Source organism: Triticum aestivum, chromosome 7D, assembly GCF_018294505.1.
Source record: "Triticum aestivum cultivar Chinese Spring chromosome 7D, IWGSC CS RefSeq v2.1, whole genome shotgun sequence".
NCBI lineage: Eukaryota > Viridiplantae > Streptophyta > Magnoliopsida > Poales > Poaceae > Triticum > Triticum aestivum.
In genome coordinates this window covers 282,506,484-282,532,075 of record NC_057814.1, presented here as the reverse complement: position 1 = coordinate 282,532,075, position 25,592 = coordinate 282,506,484, and the positions used below count along the sequence as shown (strand labels likewise).

Genomic DNA, 25,592 nt, shown 5'->3' with positions numbered 1-25,592 from the left:
AACGTAGTAATTTAAAAAAAATTCCTACGCACACGCAAGATCATGGTGATGCATAGCAACGAGAGGGGAGAGTGTCGTCCACATACCCTTGTTGACCGTTAAGCAGAAGCGTTATGACAACGCGGTTGATGTAGTCGTACGTCTTCACGATCGACCGATCCTCAGTACCGAACGTACGGCACCTCCGCGTTCAGCACACGTTCAGCTCGGTGACGTCTCGCGAACTCACGATCCAGTAGAGCTCGAGGGAGAGTTTCGTCAGCACGACAGCGTGGTGACGATGTTGATGAAGCTATCGTCGCAAGGCTTCGCCTAAGCACCTCTACGATATGATCGAGGTGGATTATGGTGGAGGGGGGCACCGCACACGGCTGGGAGAGATCAATGATCAACTTGTGTGTCCTAGGGTGCCCCCTGCCCCCGTATATAAAGGAGCAAGGGGGAGGTCGGCCGGCCCTAGGGGGCGTGCCAGGAGGAGGAGTCCTCCTCCTAGTGGGGGTAGGACTCCCCTTTCCTACTCCCACTAGGAGGGGGAAGGAAGGAGTGGGAGAGGGGAATGGCAAGGGGGGCGCCGCCCCCCCCTCCTTGTCCTATTCGGACTCAAGGGGAGGGGGCGCGCCTCTTGCCCTGGCCGGCCCCTCTCTCTCTCCACTAGGGCCCAACAAGGCCCATTAGTTCCCGGGGGGGGGGGGTTCCGATAACCCTCCGGCACTCCGGTTTTCTCCGAAACCATCCGGAACACTTCCGGTGTCCGAATATAGTCATCCAATATATCAATCTTTACGTCTCGACCATTTCGAGACTCCTCGTCATGTCCGTGATCATATCCGGGACTCCGAAATACCTTCAATACATCAAAACATATAAACTCATAATACCGATCGTCACAGAACTTTAAGCGTGCGGACCCTACGGGTTCGAGAACTATGTAGACATGACCGAGACACGTCTCCGGTCAATAACCAATAGCGGAACCTGGATGCTCATATTGGTTCCTACATATTCTACGAAGATCTTTATCGGTCAAACCGCATAACAACATACGTTGTTCCCTTTGTCATCGGTATGTTACTTGCCCGAGATTCGATCGTCGGCATCTCAATACCTAGCTCAATCTCGTTACCGACAAGTCTCTTTACTCGTTCCGTAATGCATCATCCCGCAACTAACTCATTAGTCACATTGCTTGCAAGGCTTATAGTGATGTGCATTACCGAGAGGGCCCAGAGATACCTCTCCGACAACCGGAGTGACAAATTCTAATCTCGATCTATGCCAACTCAACAAGTACCATCGGAGACACCTGTAGAGCACCTTTATAATCACCCAGTTATGTTGTGACGTTTGGTAGCACACAAAGTGTTCCTCCGGTAATCGGGAGTTGCATAATCTCATAGTCATAGGAACATGTATAAGTCATGAAGAAAGCAATAGAAGTAAACTAAACGATCAAGTGCTAAGCTAACGGAATGGGTCAAGTCAATCACATCATTCTCCTAATGATGTGATCCCGTTAATTAAATGACAACTCATGTCTATGGCTAGGAAACTCAACCATCTTTGATCAACGAGCCAGTCAAGTAGAGGCATACTAGTGACACTTTGTTTGTCTATGTATTCACACATGTATTATGTTTCCGGTTAATACAATTCTAGCATGAATAATAAACATTTATCATGATATGAGGAAATAAATAATAACTTTATTATTGCCTCTAGGGCATATTTCCTTCAATTTGAACCCCTTGTAGTTGGTTTAGGTGCTGCATCTTAAGACCCCTCAAGAAGCCGGGGGCTGCATCCAGGTACACCGGCCTCCACTGTAAAACAAACAAGCGACCAACGGTCTGAGCTCAGTCAAGGTTGGATTCCCTTTTTGTTTGTATCGTGGTTAAAAAAGTCTTAAACAAAAGTGTTGAGAAGCATACCCTAGCTCCGCTGCCTGCATCGACCACAGGCCAGCGCGTGCAAGCCGGACCCTCGAAAGGGGCTCCCACTTCGCAAAAATCCAAGTTACGACATTCTGGCTTTGTTGAAGAGGAGAATTCTGAAGGTAATAGATAAAAGACTTCTCGTTCACCCAGAGTTGACTTCTCATTCGCCGCGCCAGAGTTGGCCGACTGCCTCTAAATAGAGGGTGCCCGTCCAGGCAGATCGACGGCTTGAATGCGTTCAACCGTAGTTGACTTCTTGTTCGCTGCGCCAGCATGAATGCCGGGCAAGCGGACAGACAGTCAACCCGCTGGAATGCAGTAGGAAGCTGTCTCGTCGTCCCACTCAGTCACGTACGCTCTAAGTTGGCATTAACACGGTGCGAGTGGCAGGCCGCGGCAGCTTTCTCGAACACTGCACCGGTGTGAATAACGGCCGAATGGCTGACATGCGACAGTGACCCATCACGTCTGCCTAGGGTGTCGAAGGCCTACGTGACGAAGGTCCGGATGGCCGCAAATCTCCACCAACTTTGCTTCCGATTTGTGAACTTTTGGACATCTGGACCGCGTCACGGATGTTTGGTGCATGATGTTGGAGGGACAAAACCCACGCTATCTAAACATTTGCAGGCATTTTGGTGTCCCAGATGGAGTTGCTCTAAGCCTAGGCAGTTTTCTCTTCGACTCCAGTTTTCTATTTTTTTTCAAATGATAAGTGCTACACGTGAGGCACGAGGCAATATGGTCCAAACGTATCCATTACCATCTATTTTGCCACATCAAACAAATGACATCAGTGGAATCTTTTTTTAGTTTTTCAGACTTAAAAATGTTTTATCTCTTAAATAAAAATTCCGATTACAAATCCGTTTTCATCATTAAATCCGTCTCGATGAGATCTTCAAAATTAGATCCCATATTGATATATTTTGATGACTCTTTTTTTTGGGCCCAAAATTGCCATGATGTTACACTGAAGTTGCAATATTGTTTAGATTAAAATTGCCATGATATGTTTAATCTATTTTTTTTCTTCTAGATTTAAAACTATCATTGTATTTCAACTACTTTTCACAGCAAATTTTATTAATTAACCATGGTAATTTTTAGTAACTAACCACGACAAACTTAATTCATGGTTCATGGCAGTTTTGAATAATTCATGATAGCAATTTTAGTTTATGGATCATGACAATTTTAGTATTCTGACCATGACAATTCTAATATTTTGATCATGAAAAATATTTTTGTATGAACCATGACAAATTTTTGTGCATGTATCATGGCAAATTTAAGTAATTCACCATGGCAATTTTAGTTTCTGGTTCATGGAAATTCTAAGTAATTGACCATGCATTTTTAAAGTAATTGACATCTGATTTCTTTTTAATTATGAACCATGTCAAAATTATTTCATGGATCATGGCAAATTTTAGTAATTCATCATGACAAGTTTAGTTTCTTAATTTCTTTTTTTTAAAACATGTCAAAAATTACTTTAAGCGTAGAAGAAAAACTAGTTAAAATATATCATGGCAACTTCAGTATAAACATTATGACTTTTTATGTGAATAGACATGGCAACTTTTGACTACCAAAAAATATCGTCGAAACATATCAATGTGGGATTTAGTTTTGAAGGTCTCATCGCGATGAATTTAATGGTTAAGGTTTTCGGTCAGATTTGTCATTTAAGAGATAAAATATTTTATTTTTTTTAAAATTCAAAAGACTCCTGTTGACATCATCAGTTACTTTCCTGTTTGCACGCGAAAAATAGAAAAAGGTTGACGTGTCATAATGGATGGCTAAAAGGTCGTGTGCCCCGACCACCTTCAGCCCACATGAGTGGCACTTATCAGGGTCTTTTTATTTTTGGAAATTCCACATTTTGTAATATCTAATTTTTTTGACGGATATTCTAATTTCTAATGAACGCCCAACCAGTTGTTTTTTTTTTTTGTTGAGAAAAGAGCACCCCAAGCAGTTCATTGCTATCTCAACGGACTGGTAAAGTGGGGGCGAAGAAAAAAGAGAGGATCCAATCCCAGTTTCGTTTTGATTGCATCGGCAGGGAAGGAAGGAACCCCTAACCCTGGCCTCCTATTTAGCGGGGTGATTGGATTGGAGAAGATGTCGTCGGATCCTCGGAACCCTAATCCTCCTCCTCCTCCACCTCCCGGTTCTTCGTCATCCGCGCTTCCGGCGGGGGGCAGCTATTTCCCGCTCCCTTTCCACCTGCAGCAGCAGCCGGTGGCGACCTACCAGTACCAGCAGCTGCAGCAAGCGCAGCAGCTCTTCCAGCGGGACGCGCAGACCATCACCCCCGAGGCGCTCGAGAGCGTCAAGGCCGCCCTCGCCACCAGCGACGTCCTCGACCCCTCTGCTGCCAGGGCCTCCGCCTCCTCCTCCGACGCTGCTGCCAAGAAGAAGACAATCCCTCGTCGTGCAGCCGGACAGTCCTGGGAGGATCCTACCCTCACCGAGTGGCCCGAAAGTACATCCTCTCTCATACTCTTTCAGTTTACAGTTCATCCTTAAATTTACTTTCCCCAATTGCTCATTCTGTTCGATTTTTTTACAGATGACTACAGGTTGTTTTGTGGAGATCTAGGTAACGAAGTTAATGACGATGTTCTCTCAAAAGCCTTTTCGCGGTTCCCCTCCTTTAATATGGCAAAGGTAACAACTTCCTCGAGTCCACTAAATTCTTATTATTTCTCCACTGTTCAGTGTCAAAGTCTCAATTTATTCATAAGTTTCTGTTACAGTACTACATTTCTAAATAACACAGAGGTTTAATATCATGACAGTATTTTGCTTGACAAAATGATTTCCATGTGTTTCAAATATCTAAAATGATATTTTGGTCAAGTGTAAAAGTTCTGAATCTACTTATCCCTGATAACAAGATTTTGAGACTAGAGAGGGTACTTGAACGGCTTCTCTTTCACTTCTGCACCAACTAAAGACATGTCCTCAACAAAAAATAATCTGGAAAAGTGTACAACCCAAAATTCACACTTCCTAGGAATGAATTTAGCTAGATGCATAATAAGTTAGATAATATAAATCAAGATAGCAAAAGTTGAACATTATTTCTGATGCACCAGCGACCACATTGGTTCACATAATTTAAAAGGGCCTCTTTGGATTGTACAATTTTCATGGGAACATTGGAGGATTTGAATCCTATGGATTTTTTTCCCTATGAAAGCCCTTTGGATCATAGGATTGTGACTACTAAATTCCATTCCTATGCCTCCCATTCCATACAAATCTTAACATGAGCTCAAACCTCATTTTTCCTTTGCGAAGTCCAATGCATTTTCACTCGATCTCTCTCTCTACCCTCTTTCCTCAAAGCATCTGAAATTCCAGTCTTCATTTTCTGTCCTCCACCAAAGGTACATGCTTCAGGATTCTTATGTTTTGAAATCCTGTAGAATGCCATGGTACATGACATCTCAATCCTGCGTTTTTCCTGTTCCTACGTTTTCAAATTCCTGCAATCCAAAGAGGCCAATTCAGGCAAGATTGGACGAGCGATCACCCCTTATCGTTTGACTTCACATTTCTCTACCTAATATTAAAGGACGGATTGTTTCTCCACCTTTTTTCGTCCAATTATTCTTTTTCGTACGTTTTGTCGTCCAATTATTCTTTTTCGTACGTGTCAGTTTTAGTCCGCTCAAACCTGACAAAAAAAATTGGGTGGACTCCAGGAATTGATCCTTGGTCTATTGGCTGGAGACTCACCACAACAACCAACTAACCTACGACACGATTGTTGCACAAAATAAGAACTTCGTGGTATTGACTCCGTCCCACCCGCGCGCCTATCGGGCCAGCCCATAACCAGGGAAGGACGCCCCCTAACTTTTTTTCTTTCTCGGGCTTTTTTTGTTTTTGTTTTTCCATCTTTAAATTTTTTTAGAAAAAAAATCAAAATTTCCAAATGAAATGTGAATTTTGAAAATAGTTGTAGAAAAAAATGTTCGTGGATTAAAAATAATTTTCATGATAATGAAAAAATGTTCGTGAATTTGAAAAATAAATCACAAATTAAAAGCATGTTCATGAATTTTTAAAACAATATTCACGGAAATAAAATTATTGTGAATTAAAAAAGGTTCATGCATTTCAAAAAAATTCATGAAACAAAAACTATTCATGAATTTCAAAAAATGTTAATCATTTCAAAAATTGTTCAGCTATTCTATAAGAATATTCACCGATTTAAATAAAATTTTCACAAGTTTTATAAAAATTGCATCCATTTGAAAAATCTTCATTGACTCAAAAAAATGTTCGGCGATTCAGAACAATGTTCAGAAATTTCAAAAACAATGTTCGCAATAATTGAAAAAATGTTTGTGAATTTGAAAATGTTCATGGATTCATAAATAATATTCGTGAGTTCAAAATATGTTTGTGATTTTAAAATATGTCCAGGACCTGAAAAAAGTTCTTGAATTGGAAAATGATGTTCGCAAATATTTAAAAGAAAAAAATATAAATAAATAAAAAATGAACTTGAAAAAAGAAAATGAAAAATAGGTAAATGGAGCAAAATGTGAAAATAAAAAGGGGGAAAGGGAAAAAATAGGAAATATAGAAACAATGCAAAATCAGAAAAAATAACAAAGAAAAATAAGTAGAAAACCAGTTCATGGAAGCATTCTAGAACCTTCGAGTTCCTAGACAGCGACCTACGCGCCGAATAGGAACAGACATGACCATTGAGGAAGACTCGGCCAAATGGCTCAACGGTCGTCCGAGTGCACGGGCCTCCACGTGTGATCAATCGATCGTTTGCTTGGACGCTCACTCGTACGTTGGAAAGTTCCATTACAGTATACAGTATGGGGCTACAATCTTTTGTCATGTAATACATGGACACGAATAGGCCACCCTAACCTCCTCCTAAAATACAATACAACGGTAACCACGCCTTTCCCCGTATTCCTCCGATACTTCTTTCTCAGGCATATGGCCATTGCCCTCAGCCGCCACAAGAACCTGATGTCGCCGTCGTCATATCGGAGCATCTAGCCGCTGTTATCATCAGCAACGCATCAGAGCTTCCTCGGTCGAATCCACATGCCACCAGGATTGCATCGGCACGGAAAATCTATTCAAATGAAGAAAATCTCGAAGAGTGCATCTTGAAGGACAAATTTTGCCATTTAATCTACATCGACTACTACAATCCTATGTTGTGATCGGTGATGTTTTTTAGCACCCATATATTGACCTAGATGTCGCCAATCTCTTAGACATTGTTCCTTTTCCTATTGTTATTGTTGGTCGTGTCACATGATCCGTGCCACCTGTGGACGTGAACTAGATGTTGGCAATTTCGGCATCACCTTGCCGCGGTCGTTGGTATGTCAATTTTTCGTGTCAATTTGTTTATCAGTTAGAACAGGTAGCTTAGAAGCAACTTTAGACTAAAAATAACAACAACGTGAATGTTCTTAGGAAACTAGACCTTCAAATTTATTATTTTCTGAATGGCCTTTTAAAAGTACATATCTCATTCTCACATATGTTCAAAAATTTCCTTTATGCCTACCATATTTCTATAGCCCGATCCTCGAGCGTATTCTTTTACTAGAAGGGTGTCGCCGTGCCGGGATATTCTTTCTCCCGTTGCAACGCACAGGCATATTTGCTAGTGGGATCCAAAGTGCAATACATGAGCAGGTAGATAATTACAAACAAACGGCTTTAAGGCCGGTCATAACAAGGCAATGATAAAAGCATAAACATGGGATGACAGCCATGCCACCCCGCCCAAAAGTAACAACTCGGATTGAGCTAACGAACGAGTGACCTAATAACTAGGCATCGCCTATGTGACCGGAATCAAATTACTCACCTATGCTGGACTCACCTGCAAAGATATTAGGATTGGAATCCCCGATGAGAACTTTTGTACTCACAAGACATACTCATATTTGACAAGAAGTAAATAACATGAACGTGAATCATAAGTAGCAAAAGCATGTCAAGACATGGAATGACACAATCCATAGACATGGAACAAGTCAAACTCAATTAGACACTTACAAAAATGAAGTATCGCTGTTAAAAAACAGCCACAAATTATGTCACACCAAGATTTTGGTTAAATCCACCCAAGCCACCAATGAAAATTCAACGTGTGTCGGAAATTGGTCTAGAAAGCCCATTTCCGATCGCAGAAGTGCCTCGATAGTTTTGCGTTTTTTGAAGTATCCAACTTCTTATTTTTGAACTCCCTTGGCGATTATATATGAAGTGGGCAACACTATTTTTTCTAGCACCAGATGTCCAAAACGTACATGAAAAGAGAAAGGGGAAGAAACTAAGAGGAAGACAGACTTAACGCACAAATGCACACACGTGTAAGGCACAAACACACATTGTGCCACACACACAAGAACGCACGCTGCACACGAATGCATCACACACACACGAACACCCACCGCCGGTTGCCGCCTTCAGCACTTCCTCTCCAGCAAACCTCCATAGTATTTGCTGCTTTGCACCGCCCCTTATGCGCCGCTCCTCCCGTCGTCCGCCGGTGGCCTTCAACGACGTTGTTTGGCGCCTCCAGGTCCCCCAATGCGTGCAGTGGCATGCTCAGCTCGTCCATCCCCGCTAGCGCCGCCGCGACCATGGAATCGGCTGCAATCAACTGCAACCGTGAGTAAATAACCAAAGACGAGAGGTGATGTAGGGTACATGCCAAAGTACCCTGATTTGTCCCGATATTCACGAATTGGAGGGGGCTACGAGGAGGAACTCGAAGAACACGAGGAACAAGAGGGGGAAATCACAAGAGGAACACTCAATAACAAGTCCAATCACACATCCAGTAGACAATGAAACACACAAGATCCAGAAGGTACATGAACAATCAAAGGGAAAGATACAAGGTAGAGTTCATCCCAAATCCAAGAGGAGATGAGGTCTTGATGATATAGGTAGATCCTTCCCGCATGGGGGTCTTGAATCCCTCGGGATCTTCTCACATGGAGGCCTTGAACTCCATGGGAGCGTCTCTCTCTCTCAAGAGGAGTAGAGGTAAGGAGCAAACCTCAACTAGAATGAGCTATAACTTTGCTAACCCTAGAAATGAGGGGGAGGTCTATTTATAGTCCTAGCCACGAAGAGGTAAGTGGAGTTGCAAACGGATCTGCCGGTTCACCAATCATTGATGGCTCGAGAACCAGATGTAATTGAAGGTAAAGAGGGAAGGTTTCGCGAGACTCTGCTTGGATCCTACTCCGGAAACAGAAATACCCACATTAATAGCGGGTCGAATTCCTAAGTGCTATAACTTTGCTAACCCTAGAAATGAGGAGGGGGAGGTCTATTTATAGTCCTAGCCACGAAGAGGTAAGTGAGGAGGGGATACAAGGCCACTTGGGCCACATTGCGCACAAGCAAGGCCGGATGATCCGGGCATCTCCCGAATGATCCGGACGGAGACCCGGATGATCCGGCTTCGGGTGGAAGCCTTCGGGTGTCTTCGGACGCAGTTAGCTGGATGATCCGGGAGCACTTCCAGATGATCCGGCTGAAGCCCGAATGATCCGGGAGGGAACCCGAATGTCCGGCCTGCCTCTAGCAGTCGCTCCGTCTTCTCCTCCTTCCTTCCGTCTTCTCTTCCATGCTTCCCTCGCAGATGGTGTAAGCGTACACATGCGCTCGCACTCCTCGTCGATGGTGAAGCTCCGATAATACCTATGCATGCACACGAGAGGAGTGTCAAGTAGTATGCCATGCTCGAAGGGGTAAGTGAACACGTGTAAAGGAGACGATTCACCTTTATGTATTTGAAGTAGATGTCGCGCGTGTCACTTGCCAAACGAACTCTTGACATGGTGATGTCCGTAGGATGCTTCGCATCAAGAGGGGATCAGAGAAAGGAACTATTGGGCAGGAAGGGGATTCAAACAAGCCACATACGGATGGATCTGGACGGTGTCGAGGTCGTAGTAGCTCGTGGAAGTCGTGGACTTGAGCTTGGGGAGCTTCACTTGAGAGTAATCTTGAGGTGCTTGTTGGCGAAGATGCAGCATGTCCAAAGGCAAAGATGCCTTGAAGTCGCTTGGCGAAGATGCCAAGGTAGATGGTGAAGTCGTAGAGCGGTGGTTGGTGTTGAGCTCTTGACCTTCACGTTCTTGTCGTTGATGGTGTCGATGCCGATGTGACCTTGCTGGAGATGATAGCTTGGAAGCATGTGTACTTGAGCGTCTTCTCGAAGATGAGGAAGATCTCTTGGCGGTCTTGATGAGGGCTTTGAGCAACTCCATTTTAGCATCCATCTTGGCGTCAATGAAGTTTTTCGTGGCATCGAACTCGTCGCTGTGGTTGTAGACCAAAGTAGATGTGCTTGCCTATCCATCACAAGACTCAAGCAAAGGTAAGTAGGAAATGAGATAAACAATATCAAGATACCTTTTCCCAAAGTTGAGGATGTATCCTGTGTCACTCAATGTGAATTGAGAGAATAGTCAAATTGGTACCGGACTTGTTCACTCACACCTACAAAGTAAAGCTCAGGGCCTGTTCTAAATCTCTCCAGCTCCTAACCTGATTCTCTCTGGTAAGTAGGAAATGAGATAAACAATACCAAGATACCTTTTCCCAAAGTTGAGGATGTATCCTGTGTCACTCAATGTGAATTGAGAGAATAGTCAAATTGGTACCGGACTTGTTCACTCACACCTATAAAGTAAAGCTCAGGGCCTGTTCTAAATCTCTCCAGCTCCTGACTTCACAAATTACCAGAGAGAATCCATCCCGAACGATTTAGCTTCTGGAAGCTAAATTCACGAAGCTAAGATGGCACGCAGTGCAATTTTGTGAAGCAAGGGTTTGCCAGCTCCACGTTTTCAAGAATCTGAAGTTCCTCTTATTTACAAGCAGATTGCCACCGCTTAAGAAAACGGTTCGATCCCCCGTCTCCCTTTCCCTGTCGACAGACACGCACGAACAGCCAGGTCCCCTCTCCCTCTCGAATCCCTAGCGCCGCCGCCATGCCCGGCACAACCCGTCCTCGGCCGATTCCTACCCTAGGCCAACAGATTCGGCCTTCCCAGAGAGTTCCCTGCCGGTTCCCGTCCTCACCGTCGCAAGTACTGCCGTCAGGGAGGAGTAGCGCCATCATAGGAAGGAGGAGGTCACCCCAACGCCATTGATGCCCGAGAACACCCCCTACCCCCAACGACCAAGCACCATGGCCCAAACCGCAAGGTGATCTCCTCCATCCTTCTTCCTCCCGATGGTGTACCCATGGATGTTCGTACTGTTAATGGAAACTGCAAAAAAAGTTCAGATATGACCGTGCTCGTTTCTGTTTTTATTCTGTCTGTGTGCAGTTTGGCCCGAAATGATCTCCTTCCAGCCAGCCCAAGGTGGCAACAAGCAGGCCTTTAGCGCCCCAGCTGGGCTTCCAGCTCAACCAGGCGCTAGGGGAAGTTGCCTGCGTCCAGATCACTGGGAGAAGCGAGAAGCTACGTTAGAAGCCAGCTATGGGAAGTTTTAGAGAAGCTAGGAAGTTTCAGAACATGCCCTTATTGAGTGGCTTTGTTAGGACAAGTGGCACAAAATTCAAGCAAGTGTTAGTCAATGATATCAATAAGGTCGAGGAAGATTCACAAAATCGCAATAAAGCAAATAGATCAATAGCTATATTGTGGCACAAGGAACACACACACGGATAGATAAGTGGGATTCGCGCAACCAAGGAATGAGCACAAAATGTGTAACCACGCAAAAGCTCGTGTTGCACGGATACTAGAGAGACAATAGCTCGATTGCTCAAATGGGCTAGATACGCTTGTGCACCAACCTATGAGAGTAAATGTGCCGTCTTCAGTCCCAAGTATGATATGCATGTATGATCCTATATGATGTACCATGCAAAATGGCTCAATGCTAGTTCTATTGCTTACAAGCTCTTTTGTATCTCCTCTTTTGCTTAAAAGCTTTTTCGTCTTTTTTTGTATGCTTTGCCACTATGCTTGATGCTCGAGCCAAGATACGAGACAAGTATGTAAGATATGCACGGGAGACACTTAATGTCACAAAGATGATAGCAAGATGATTGCACACTAAATGTAGCTATGCGGAGTAAGCGTATCACTAAGATGCACAATGAGCGTGGCCCGACAATTTCCAACTCGCTAGTCTTGATGGGAAATGAAGCAGCACAAAGGTTGTGGAGGAGCAACTCCACCTTGCTGCTACAATGTGTACAGCACAAGTGTTGAAGGAGCAGCTTCAACGTGCTGCGCTAGATATGGCTCTAGAGGCGAATATAGGCCGATAAGGCAGCAAGAGTTCAATCCAGAACTCCTAGAGCACAAGATCTACTCCAAGATCTTAGATAAGAGCAACAAGTTCTATTATAGGTAGTGGGTACATAGTTTTGGTACAAAGTAGAGGTGAGGACCTCTATTTATAGGGCTTTGGGAAGCCTTCACATTCTTCTACTTATAGCTGGAATACTCTAGAAACATTATTTAAGGTTCACCATTCTACTCATAGCTACTCACAACTAGAAGACTCTAGAAAACAGTAAGTAGGATAGAAAAGAAAAGAAAAGAAATACTACACGAGTGGAGGCATCTAGAAGTAGCCAAACAGATCTGGCATGTGTTTTCTTTCTTCTCATCTAGTGTTCCTCATCATTCTCCCCTGGTTGTTTGGAACTCGCCCTCGAGTTATCTTCATAGAGTGCTTCTTCTGGATGGTAGAGAGTCAAGTCCGCAACATTGAAAGTGTTGGAGATACCCATGTCACTTGGAAGATCTATCACATAAGCATTATCATTTATCTTCCTCATGATAGAGAAGGGCCCATACCTTCGCTGCCTAAGTTTCCCTTTAACACCTAAAGGCAGCCTCCCTTTTCGGAGGTAGACCATCACCTTATCACCAACTTGGAATGATTTTGGCCTCCTTTTGCAATCAGTAAGTTGTTTATATTTTTGATTTTGTGCTTCCAGAACACCACGAATCTCTTCAAATAACTCGGTGTAATTATCAGCAAAGGACAATGCTGATTTTGAGTTTCCCCTTGATGGTAGCTTTACTAGGTCCACCACATGTGTTGGAACTTTAGTGTAGACAATGGAAAAAGGGCTCCTTCTTGTGGATCTATGCTTGGAGTTATTTTAGGAGAACTTTGCAAGAGATAGAGCCAAATCCCATTATCCCTTTCTTTCTCCACAAATGCAACGGATCAGATTACCCAAAAACTTGTTCACCACTTTCGTTTGTCCATCTGTTTGTGCATGAGTAGTGCTAGAAAATTTCTATTTGTGTTGAATTGCTTCCACAAAGTAAACCAAAATGCAGCAAGAAACTTGCTATCACGATCTGAGACAATGGACCTTGGAACTCCATGAAGTCTGACCACTTCTCAAAAGAATAGGTTTGCCACATGATGAGCATCTGTTGTCTTGCGGCATGGGATGAAATGAGCCATCTTAGAGAATCTATCCACGACCACAAATACAACATCACTTCCTCGTCTTGTTCTTGGCAAGCCCAAGACGAAGTCCATAGAGATGTCCTCCCATGGAGCAACATGAACAGGCAAAGGCATGTATAACCCTGTGTTCTGGACTTGGCCTTTGCAGGTTTGACATACGGGGCATAGTTGAACGAACTTTCCAGCATCTCTCTTTAGTTGTGGCCAAAAGTAGCGAGCTTCCAGGTTAACGATAGTCTTGTCCCGTCCAACATGGCCACTAAGATCACTTGAATGGAGTTCTCTAGTTAGTTTGTCACACAGATAACTCCTTGGGATGCACAAACGATCATTTTTGAAGAGATAGCCATCCTGCACCAAATAGTCATCACCTAATGGTTGGCCCCTTGCGTGCTTTACCCAAACATGGCCAAAGTCTTCATCACCCTTATACAACTCCTTTATTTGATCCATGCCCGGAAGTTCAGCTTCAAAAGAAGTCAAGAGGCATGCACGACGACTCAAAGCATCAACCACTCTGTTAGTTATTTCGGATTTACGCACGATGAGATAGTTAAACCTCTCTAGATATGCTGCCCATCTTGCTAGCATGCGGTCAACATGCTTTTGATTTCTATAATGCTTCAAGGATTGATGGTCGCTATAAACAATGGACTCTTTAGGCAGCAAATAGACTTCCCAAGTTTTCAACGCTCTAAAAACGGCATATAATTCTTGCTGATAGGTACTCCATTTCTGTCTAGCTTCACTTAACTTCTCACTAAAGAAAGCAATGGGCTTCCTTTCTTGAGATAGGACAACTCCAATGCCTACTCCACTTGCATCACATTCCAACTCAAAAGTCTTGTTGAAGTCAGGTAGCACCAAGATAGGAGCTTGTGATAGTTTTTGTTTAATCTCATTGCTTCAGCTGCTTCTGTCCATTGGAACTTTTCTTTCTTCAAACACTCGGTAATTGGTGCCATGATAGTGCTGAAATTCTTCACAGATCGCCTATAGAAAGTTGCAAGGCCATGAAAACTTCTTACCTCAGAAATGGTCTTTGGAGTTGGCCATTCTCGGATTGCTTCAACACTAATACCGTCACATGTTACGACGAATACTAGGAAAAGAAGCTGTGTTTGCAGGAAAACACATTTCTTCAAGTTGACGTAGAGCTCATTTCCCTTAGTACTTCTAGCACCTTCCGAATGTGATCAAAGTGTTCATCCTCATCCTTGCTATAGATCAAGATGTCATCGAAATAGACCACAACAAAGTGGGACAAGAAGGGTCGAAGGACTTGATTCATTAAGCACATAAAGGTACTTGGTGCATTTGAGAGTCCAAATGGCATGACTAGCCATTCAAACAACCCTTCCCTTGTCTTGAAGGCGGTTTTCCATTCATCCCCGGGTATGATACGGATTTGATGATATCCGCTTCTCAAATCTAGCTTTGTGAACACTCTTGCTCCACTAAGTTGATCCAACATATCATCCAGACGGGGAATCGGGAATCTATACCTTACGGTGATCTTGTTAATAGCTCTACTGTCCGTACACATGCGCCAAGATCCATCTTTCTTTGGCGCGAGCAGGGCTGGTACAACACATGGGCTAATGCTTTCTCGAATGTGCCCCTTTTGCAGCAATTCCTCCACTTTCTCCTTCAATATATCATGCTCTTTTGGGCTCATTCGATAGTGTGGAAGATTAGGAAGATTTGCTCCCGGAATTAAGTCAATTCTATGTTGAATTCCTCTCATTGGTGGCAAGCCTTGTGGCTCTCCAAGTATGTTCTGAAATTCTGCCAATAAACCACGTACCTTTGCTGGAATTTCAACAGTCGGGTGCCCTTCTCCCTTTACAACAAGTGCAGCACACAAATCTGCCTCCTTCAATTCTTCCATAAACTCATGAGAGGTATGGGAGGTAGTTAACATAGTTTTCCCCTCCTCCTTAGAGGTATTACCTTCGGTTTTGTTTGGCAAGATAATGATCTTTCTCTTGTTCCAAATGAAAGAGTAAGAGTTTTCCTTGCCCTTTTGTGTAGTATCCACATCAAATTGCCAAGGTCTCCCAAGAAGAACATGGCTAGCGTCCATATCAACTACGTCACACAACACATTTGAGCGATAATGCTTGCCCAAGGAAAGTGGCAGGTTGCATTGTTTGGTGATCCTCATATTCACTCCTTTCTTGATCCACCCAATATTGTAGGGGTTTGGATGATCATGAGTATCAAGCTTTAAATGGCTCACCAACTTCTGGGAGATGAGATTCTCGCAGCTGCAACTATCAATCACTAACTTGCATACCTTGCCATTCACTGTGCATTTGCTCTCAAATTTTTTTTCCGTTGTGTGTCGTCAGGTTGTGGTGTGGAACATAGGAGACGCTGAATCACACATACCACCTCTTCACCTTCTTGACAAACCTCTTGTCCCTCTACATCTTCAGATTCATATTCTTCCTCATCGCCTTCACCATCATGGATAGTTGTGTTAACAAATTTCCTTAGTGGGCAGCCGCTGGATATGTGTCCCTCTTCACCACATTTATAGCATTTTGGGCCTTCATTGGACTTGCCCTTGCCTCTAGTTTGCTTCTGGATGGGTCGTTTTGCCTTTGGTGGAGCCGTCTTTTCTTCCACTCTATTAGGCTGACTCCTAGACGAGCCTTCGGTATGAGGATATGGAGGATATGGAGCTTTAGTTGCCTTTCTTGTCCTCACAAATCTCTCGGCCTTTAAGGCTAGAGCTTGTGCTTGATCAACGGACCAGATTTGTTGCATCATCAATCGATCTTGAATAGCATCATTGAGACCATTGATGTACCTTGCAACTTGTTGATCTTTAGTTTTAGCAAGGTTGCACCTCACTTGTAGCCTTAGAAACTCCTCTGTGTAATCTGAAACAGTCCTATTTCCTTGAGCACAATGTGAAATTGGATAAATAGGATCTGGTCATAATCAGCGGGCAAAAATCTCCCTTTCAAGAGACCTTTCATTTGCCGCCAAGTTCTCACACGAGGTTCTCCTCTCAGCCTGCGCTCTTCTTGAACGCGATGCCACCATGCACCGGCTCCTCCTTTCAGCTTGTATGCGACCAAAGGAACTCTACGATCTTTCGGAACCTCCATGACCTCAAAGAAAGCCTCCACTTCATATAACCAATCTAGGCACCCTTCAATATCAACATTTCCATTAAAAGTTGGGATCTCAGCTTTCACCTTGTATGTATCCCTTGCATGTGTAGGGTTGGGTACTCTCCGATATGCATAGAGATTAGGTTCTTCAAGGGCTTCATCATATTCGTCACCTTCAGAAGTTTCAACATAAATTGGCCTTCTTGAAGCACGTTGAACAACACGTTGTTGTGGCGGTCTTGCTCCAAGATTACCTCTCCTTCTTTGATGAACATCTTCTTCTTTAGATGAATCTCCTTCATTGGTAGTAGGGGGAACACCCTTTCTTATCATCTCAACCAGCTGGTCAAATCTCCGATTAAGATCTTCACGCAGCTCTTTGATTTGTTGTTCTGCAGCATCCATCTTTTTCTCCAATTGCTCCATTGCTTGCTGCAGCTTGCTCTCGAAGAGGACATCAAGAACTAGTATGTGTCAACGAGGCTCTGATGCCACCTGTAGCAGCACAAAGGTTGTGGAGGAGCAACTCCACCTTGCTGCTACAATGTGTACAGCACAATGTTTACGAGTCGAAGAGTCGTCGAGTCGTTCCAAGGTTGAGACTCAGAGACTAACCGTGACTAGTCTAGACTAGTGCGAGACTAGTCGACATGATACTGTAGCTCTGAACTTACAGTACATAACTACTAATACCTAGTAGTAGTATGTAGTACTGCACTATATAAGCGGCTGCTGAGCACACTGTCTGAGATATCTCTAGTGTTGTAGGCATTGTAACTCTAGCTCTGCTCAAATCCAAAGATGTTGAATTAAACAAGCAAAACTAAATCACGAACTAGCAGTAGAGGGACCAGCCAAGGAACAAGCAATAGAGGAACCATATGAGGATAAGAGAAGGGAGAAATTACTTGCAAAGGGAGGATCCTGGAGCAGATGAATCAGCCCAGGAACGAGCAGAGATAGGGGTGGATCTGGATAGCAGAACCAGCGAAGAGGGAGAGCTCCAGAGGAGTGGGCTGGATCCAGCAGAGGAGCAGAAGCAGCGGAGGCTGGGCGTCGCGATTCTCCTTGCCACTGCCAGTGGCGGCGATGGTGACGGCGGCGGGGGGTCAGTGGTTGCTAGTGGTGCCGTGTCCCAGCGGAGGCAACTCTCTCTGGAACAAAACTGAAACCTAGCCACGAAATTTCCCTCCCATGGGCTCATGGGCTGAGCTCTCTTATCCCCTCCGATTTTAAGTCACTCGCCTCTAAAAAAGAGAAAAAAAATTGAGTCGTTCGACTTAATGTACACGACTAGTCCAGGCTAGTCTACGACTAGTCTCTCGGCCGCTCAACTCATCGAAGTAGTCTACACGAGATTTGCAGTCGACACCACAATTGCGACTCATAGACTAGTCTAGTCCATCGACTAGTCTCGACTAGTCCTTCGACTCGTAATCAGTGGTACAACACAAGTGTTGAAGGAGCAGCTTCAACGTGCTGCGCTAGATACCGCTCTAGAGGCGAATATAGGCCGATAAGGCAGCAAGAGTTCAATCCAGAACTCCTAGAGCACAAGATCTACTCCCAAGATCTTAGATAAGAACAACAAGTTCTATTATAGGTAGTGGGTACATAGTCTTGGTACAAAGTAGAGGTGAGGACCTCTATTTATAGGGCTTTGGGAAGCCTTCACATATTTCTACTTATAGCTGGAATACTCTAGAAACATTATTTAAGGTTCGCCATTCTACTCATAGCTACTCACAACTAGAAGACTCTAGAAAACAGTAGGTTGGATAGAAAAGAAAAGAAAAGAAATACTACACGAGTGGAAGCATCTAGAAGTAGCCAAACAGATCTGGCATGTGTTTTCTTTCTTCTCATCTAGTGTTCCTCATCAGGAAAGGTACGCAATAGGCTCGGGGCTATCAATGCAATGGCAAGGAAATGTACAATGGTGTTGTCGAGGTTACCGTCCTTGCTTACGGTTGCAGTGTCAAAAGGTGAAGTGGTCGTTGTTGAGTCCTTGGCGATGATGAGTGGCGGAGGAAGAAACCATTCCTAATTAGCCGAAACACCTTAGGAAACGGAAAACCACAACTCAAAATCTCAAACAAAATTGGGGTAAGTTGGTGGAATGGTATGGTGGTGGTTGATGAAGAAGTAACTGTTCCTAAGTAGCCGAAACACCTTAGAAGACTCGGATCACAACTCAAGCAACCACGAATGCAATGGGGATCGAAATGGGTTAGGTTGCGGAAGTTTTGGGTTGTGGTGCGGAAGTTTGGTGGATGGCCTATGCAAAGATGCCAAAATACACAAAAATTGATGGAGTCAAATGGTGATGGAAGTATTTTTGTGGGATGTCAATAGCTACAAAACGAGCTAAAGAACGTCAAAATTGGACTCCGGATGAACTAGTTATGACCGAAACTAGAATTCAGTCGTGTCAGTGTCAGGGGTAGTCGGACATCTGGGAGTAGGTCCGGATTATCCGGGTTTGTCAACTCGGGTGTTGATGTTTGGGTGCGTGGGTTAGCCGGACGTTCGGGAGAGGGTCCAGCTGATCCGGAGGATGTTCGGATGATCCGTGCAGGTCAAACTGCTCGGGATTTCCTCTTGGGGACGCGATTTGGGCGGAAATTTTTGATTTCAGGGGGTCAAAATTGACGGGAAAAGAATTCTTTTGGAGGGATTTCGTGGTGGGGAGGTTGGGAAAGCCAAGATCCACTTGCCAAACAACAAAATCGTGTATCAAACAACAAAATCTCACAAGAACCAACAAAATACAAATTTTTTGGTGAGGCTATTTTTGGTGGGGATTTTCAAATTGCGACGAAGTCAAACAAAATTAGGCTAGAACATGGTTGGGGGGGGATAGGGCTCCTAATTCGTGTCAACGTGGCTCATGATACCAAGATGATGTAGGGTACGGGCCAAAGTACCCGATTTGTCTTGATGTTCACGAATTGGAGGGGGCTACGAGGAGGAACTCGGAGAACACGTAGAACACAAGGAACAAGAGGGGGAAATCACAAGAGGAACACTCAAGAACAAGTCCAACCACACATCCACTAGACCATCAAACACACAGGATCCATGAGGAGAGATACAAGGTAGAGTTCATCCCAAATCTAAGAGGAGATAAGGTCTTGATGATCTAGGAAATCCTTCCTGCAAGGGGGCCTTGAAACCCTCGGGATCTTCTCACATGGAGGCCTTGAACTCCATGGGAGTGTCTCTCTCTCTCAAGAGGAGTAGAGGTAAGGAGCAAAGCTCAACTTGAGCTATAACTTTGCTAACCCTAGAAATGAGGAGGGGGAGGTCTATTTATAGTCCTAGCCATGAAGGGGTAAGTGAGGAGGGGATACAAGGCCACTTGGGCCGCATTGCACACAGGCAAGGCCGGATGATCCGGACGGAGTCCCGGATGATCTGGCTTCAGGTGGAAGCCTTCGGGTGTCTACGGACGCAGTTAGCCGGATGATCCGGGAGCTCGTCCAGATGATCCGGCCGAAGTCCGGATGTTCCGGGAGGGGACCCGGATGTCCGGCCTGTCTCTAGTAGCCGCTCGATCTTCTTCTCGTTTCTTCCGTCTTCTCTTCCATGCTTCCCTCGCGGATGGTGTAGGCGTACACATGCACTCGCACTCCTCCTTGTTGATGGTGAAGCTCTGGTAATACCTATGCATGCACACGAGGAGTGTCAAGTAGTATACCATCCTCAAAGGGGTCAAGTGAACACGTGTAAAGGAGATGATTCACCTTTATGTGTGTGAAGTAGATGTCGCGTGTGTCACTTGCCAAACGGACTCTTGACATGGTGATGTCCGTAGGATGCTCCGCATCAAGAGGGGATCAGAGAAAGGAACTAACGGGCAGGAAGGGGATTCAAACAAGCCTCGTACGGATGGATTTGGTCGGTGTTGAGGTCTAGCTCGTGGAAGTCGCGGACTTGAGCTTGGCGAGCTTCACTTGAGCGTAATCTTGAGGTGCTTGTCGGCGAAGATGCCGCATGTCCAGAGGCAAAGATGCCTTGAAGTCGCTTGGCGAAGATGCCAAGGTAGATGGTGAAGTCGTAGAGTGGTGGTTGGTGTTGAGCTCTTGACCTTCACATTCTTGTCGTTGATGATGTCGATGCCGATGTGACCTTGCCGGAGATGATAGGCCGGAAGCATGTGTACTTGAGCGTCTTCTTGAAGATGAGGAAGATCTCTTGGCGGTCTTGATGAGGGCTTTGAGGTCCTCCATTTGAGCTTCCATCTTGGCGTCGATTGACTAGCGAGTTGAAAATTGTCGGGCCACGCTCATTGTGCACCTTAGTGATACGCTTACTCGGCATAGCTACATTTAGCGTGCAATCATCTTGCTATCATCTTTGTGCCATTAAGTCTCTCCTGTGCATATGAGATCCAAAGGAACGTGGAGCGCTACGATGCATGCATGGCCACCCGTCAGCGCTCCATGTTCAAGACTTGGCTGCCATCCCATGCAAAATGCATCCATCCAGGCCTGTCGATGTGGGCGTGCGAGGTGAGCGGCCGAACAGGGCCCCCAAAATCGAGGGGCCCCGATCGAAGAGAAAATCGGAGCACCGCAAAAAAAAAACTAATGAACCGCCCGGTTCATATGTCTGACCTGAGTCGCTCCACGCCCCAAGCACCCTGAACGCATGCACCCATTTCTGGGTCGAGTCTAGGCCGGAAGGGAAAGCGTTGCTCTACCCCAATCAAGATTTCACCCAATTCACTCTGCGCCACCTTGAAAACCAATCAACCCCGCATCGAGTCGGTCAATAATACATCTCCTGCGCGGCGGTGACCGGAGCAATGGAAGCGGTAGGATCTAGGGACCCCTGCGGCAGCCATCGACGCCGAGGCCGGCGTTGATGCCAGAGAAGAAAAGATCTCGTTGCCTCGGCGTGAAATCTGGCTGCCGGCGTCGTGCGTCATGTCGTTGGAGTTGTAGTCTTCTTCCAATGATGGTGTCTTCAACTTTGCCGGTGGCAACGGCGCTGCCCTGCTGGATCTGAAGATAGGCTGCTGCATGCTGCAGGCTTGGAATAGACGCCCACCTCTTGCGCGAGCGGTGCCAGCTCAGAACAACGTTATGCAAAACTTGTTAGCCCATCTCGCCTGGTTTGCCGCCCCAAGCCTGGCACCAATTCTAGGTAACTTTCTATACTATGCTCCTGTAAATAGTTGAATTGGTACCACACAAAAACTTAAAGTGTAATGTGGCCTTGATTTTCAGTTTTAGAATTGTTTCTCTGTTGAGCATGTACGATTAATATCCTAGTCACGCCATGAGGCTATCAGGTAAGATCGGTAGGCCCGTCTAAGTCCTGACTCTGTAAGTCATAATTTAATCGAATTATTGATCAATTTATAAGATTAATATTTCATCTAACCATTTTACTTGATAATTTTATTAATTATGATGATGTTTTTAGTAAAATACGAAGTTAGTTTTGCACTCATGCGACTTCACTATTTTGCATTAATTCATGATATATTTATAAATAGTACGAAGTAACACTAAGTTATATAGTTAAGTAAAAATATACTTTAGTTGTATAAAAATATTCAAATTTAAGGGCCTAATTTTACATTTCGCACCGGGGCCTCAGATTTCTTGAGACGGCCCTGCATCCATCATCATCGGTGTGCAGCCACGTGGATCATGTCCATCATCATCGTACAATCGTCGTTGCCCTCATGTCGTCCTCATCGCCCATCACTAGCCGCATGCCGCCATCGTCGTGGAGCCTTCTCGTCGAGACGCTGCAGGACTTCTCGTGGAGCCTTCTCATGTATGCTATTGAGCAGCCCGACCGCACGATTTCTCGACTCTGATCTGTATCGAGTGGGATAAGTAGTAGATGAATGCAGCGAATTAGCAAGAATACCTCATGCATCCAACCTACTCAATTGGAATTAAGGGCAAGAATATTTCTCACGTCTCTAGCAGCAGCTTTCGTTTGCAATTTGCCATCCAAGACATTTGTTGCCGCCGCAGCTACCATCCCACCTAGACACGCTGATGGCCGCGGGATGAGGTGCACACTGCCGGGTCTCATGATGCCGACGGAGATCGTCTTGATGAGCACCGTAAGACGAATAACTGCCTTGCCTGGTATTAATTTTGGCAAACAATGCACAATAAGAATCCCTACTATCATGAGACCAATTTTGGAAGTAAGCCTTACCATGCAAAGGGGACTTGGACTGTGGTTAATTATGTAGTTTATTTAAAACAAAAGGCTAAACGGGCATGCATGGGGCCACCCGGTATTGCGTTGGCGAGGGCAGTTTGGTGGTGGGAGTATGTACTCCTAGGTGTATGCGCGTGCGTGCGTGTATTTTATTAGGCTAAGCTACACAGTTTCATAGATTTCGTACAACATGGTCCTCACCTATATAGCTGTAAGGCTTTGGTAGTTTAGTTGGATTATCTAAACAGACTAAACTTTCATGATCTGTTTATGGCTGACCAAGATATTGAGTTACACGTAGCTGGGGTGTGCTTTTTCCTATCTGCAAAATCTGGCTTGCACCTGATATATATGACCACCCTTTCTTATAGGTTGTTAGAGATAAGAGGACTGGCAAAACAAAAGGTTATGGATTCGTCAGTTTTTCAAACCCTACAGACCTTGCTGCAGCAATAAAAGAAATGAATGGTTAGCATTTCCAATGAGCTCTATTGATTCACTTGCTGTCACTTATCAACATGCTCTGGTTTACTGTTATATACTTGTACTTATTTTGTTTGGAACTCACTTTTCTCAGGAAAGTATGTTGGGAATCGCCCTATTAAATTGCGTAAGAGCAATTGGAAGGAGAGGACAGATGTCGAGGCTCTACAAAGACAAAAGGTTTATACCATGTTTCCTTCTTTAGCCAAGTCCGCGTGTCTTCTTGTCTGCTCTAATTTTTTTCTTCATATTTCCCATCTTTCAGAATCATATTCAGAAGAAACCTAAAACACAAAAGAAGGGTATTCTTCACAAGTAAAGCTCTATTGGGTTGTACCAGGCTGAGCCCTGTAGAACAAGACTGTAAGTTCCTTTTCAGATTACATTATAGTTTTAATTTTGAATAATCACATGGGCCCTGGAAGTACAGTGACACAGCATGTTTTTAGTGCACTGAGCCATTCTATATGTTCATAATTTGCACAAAAAATTAAAGATATACTCCCGCCGATCCAAAATAAGTGTCATGGTCTTGGTTTAAATTTGAACAAAAACCACAGCATTTATTTTGGATCGAAGGGAGTACATAGCACCGACCTTGTGTCGTTTCAGGTTTATCATTTGCCCATATGATTCCATGGAGAGAAGTTGTGGAATAAAGAAACATTGTTCTACCATGTAGTTGTTTCTGGTGACTTTGTGGAAGGCCTGTTTTAAATAAATAAAAATAAAGAAGCAGTGGAAGCAGTATCCAGGACTTGGTTGATATTTTTTATTATTATGTCCAAGTCCTTGCTTATAGCCAATTTCGGGTTGTTACTGGTTGGTTTCCAATGTATTCAAATAAACTTGTTTTGACTTATTTTCCATTTTCTTTTTCTTAAGGCTATGATTCATCTATTTGGAATGATAACTAATATCTTCATAACTTAAATTTGTACCCCTACTTGCTTGATGGATGTGTTCCAACAACGCACACCAATGTGATAGCCTCTGATGAAAGACCTACATGCTTGGTTCACATTGCCACACTTTGGTTCTTGCAAACAGAAGTGGTTATATGAACAATGGTGGAGGAACTCCCCCAATCCTAGAGTGGCTCAGAAGCTCTAACCCTAGGGGAGGAACAAAGCTCACAAGTCTCTTTCTTCTCTGGGTATTATTTAACTCTATTAGGTTACCTTTTGTATTCCACTCCACCTGCTCCTAGTGATATCAGCTTGTGGTCAGTTTTATGAACTTTAGATCGTTGCAACTCAAGTAGGAGAAGATCCACCATCTGACTATCCGCAGGTGCAATTGCTTGACTTTTGATCTTGTGATTGGAACCACTTGAATAGTGCCAACCATGCTTGGAGTGATGCTGGCATAACATATAGGGTATATAATGAACCAAAAATTTCAATCAATATCAGTTACGCAATACGGAGAACTGTGGCAATCAGCACAGTGCACCGTCTATCTGATCCTATAGAGCAGACTTGAGAGTGTTCAATTGTGAGGTTGCTTATGTTTCTTTTACTTCCTCATTTAGCTAGCTTGCATTGAACATCCCCTTTGGCCTCCCATCGCCATAAATGTGCGCATGCTAGATCGTAATCCCTGTCCTTGAAGCCTATCCCTGCCCCTGATTTTGTGAGTGTCTTCACTCGGATTCCTACATGTTTATATTGGTGGCCCTTTAACTTGCACGAACACCATGACGTGTTAACTTTAGTGAACTTTATTGTGGTAAGAGTTGTGGACTTGTGGTGCCTTGGCTCTTTCTTTTCTATACTTAACACTTTATTGCAAAACCTGCCTTGCCTCTGCAAAAGATTGATGGACGGTTTGTTTGATGCAGTGCTCCTTTGGATAAAGGACATCTGAAAAGTATAGTGGCTGGGCACCGGTCAATGCGTGCAAGGATGATACTATACCTATTGAATTGTAACGCTTACTAAGCAATGTTCCATCTGGGTGACAGGCATATTTTTACATTTGCAAGAGTTACAACGAGTATTTATAATCAGCGTTGTTTTGTTGCAACGATGTCATTGTATTGCAACATAGAGGTTAGGCACTGTTCCTTTTTTGAAAGAATTTTCAGACCTGCAAATTCGAACCTTTGATCAACCAAACAAATGTGGAATATAAGATTATACTCCCTTGGTTTGAAAAAACTTGTCCCAAGCTTGTTTCTAAAATTGATGTATCTAGCATTAACTTGGTGCTAGATACATTCATTTAAGAGACAAACTTTTTCGGACGGATGTAGTATAAGATACCTTTTGACACTACACTAGTGTTAAAAAAGGTCTTACATTATGGGACGGAGGAGTATCTGATGCTGATAGTGGCAGTCTTATGGTATAAC

At 44.2% G+C, this 25,592-nt stretch overlaps 1 protein-coding gene across 1 annotated transcript; it reads left to right on the top strand.

Moving 5' to 3' along the window:
- Positions 1-3,928: 3,928 nt before the first annotated feature.
- LOC123164331 (RNA-binding protein 42) lies at positions 3,929-25,377 on the top strand. Its single transcript, XM_044581755.1, has 6 exons — positions 3,929-4,431; positions 4,519-4,616; positions 23,125-23,221; positions 23,331-23,416; positions 23,502-23,599; positions 25,080-25,377. The coding sequence occupies exons 1-5, from the start codon at positions 4,068-4,070 to the stop codon at positions 23,553-23,555; spliced, it is 699 nt and encodes a 232-aa protein (XP_044437690.1). The 5' UTR covers positions 3,929-4,067; the 3' UTR covers positions 23,556-23,599; positions 25,080-25,377.
- The last annotated feature ends 215 nt before the right edge of the window (positions 25,378-25,592 follow it).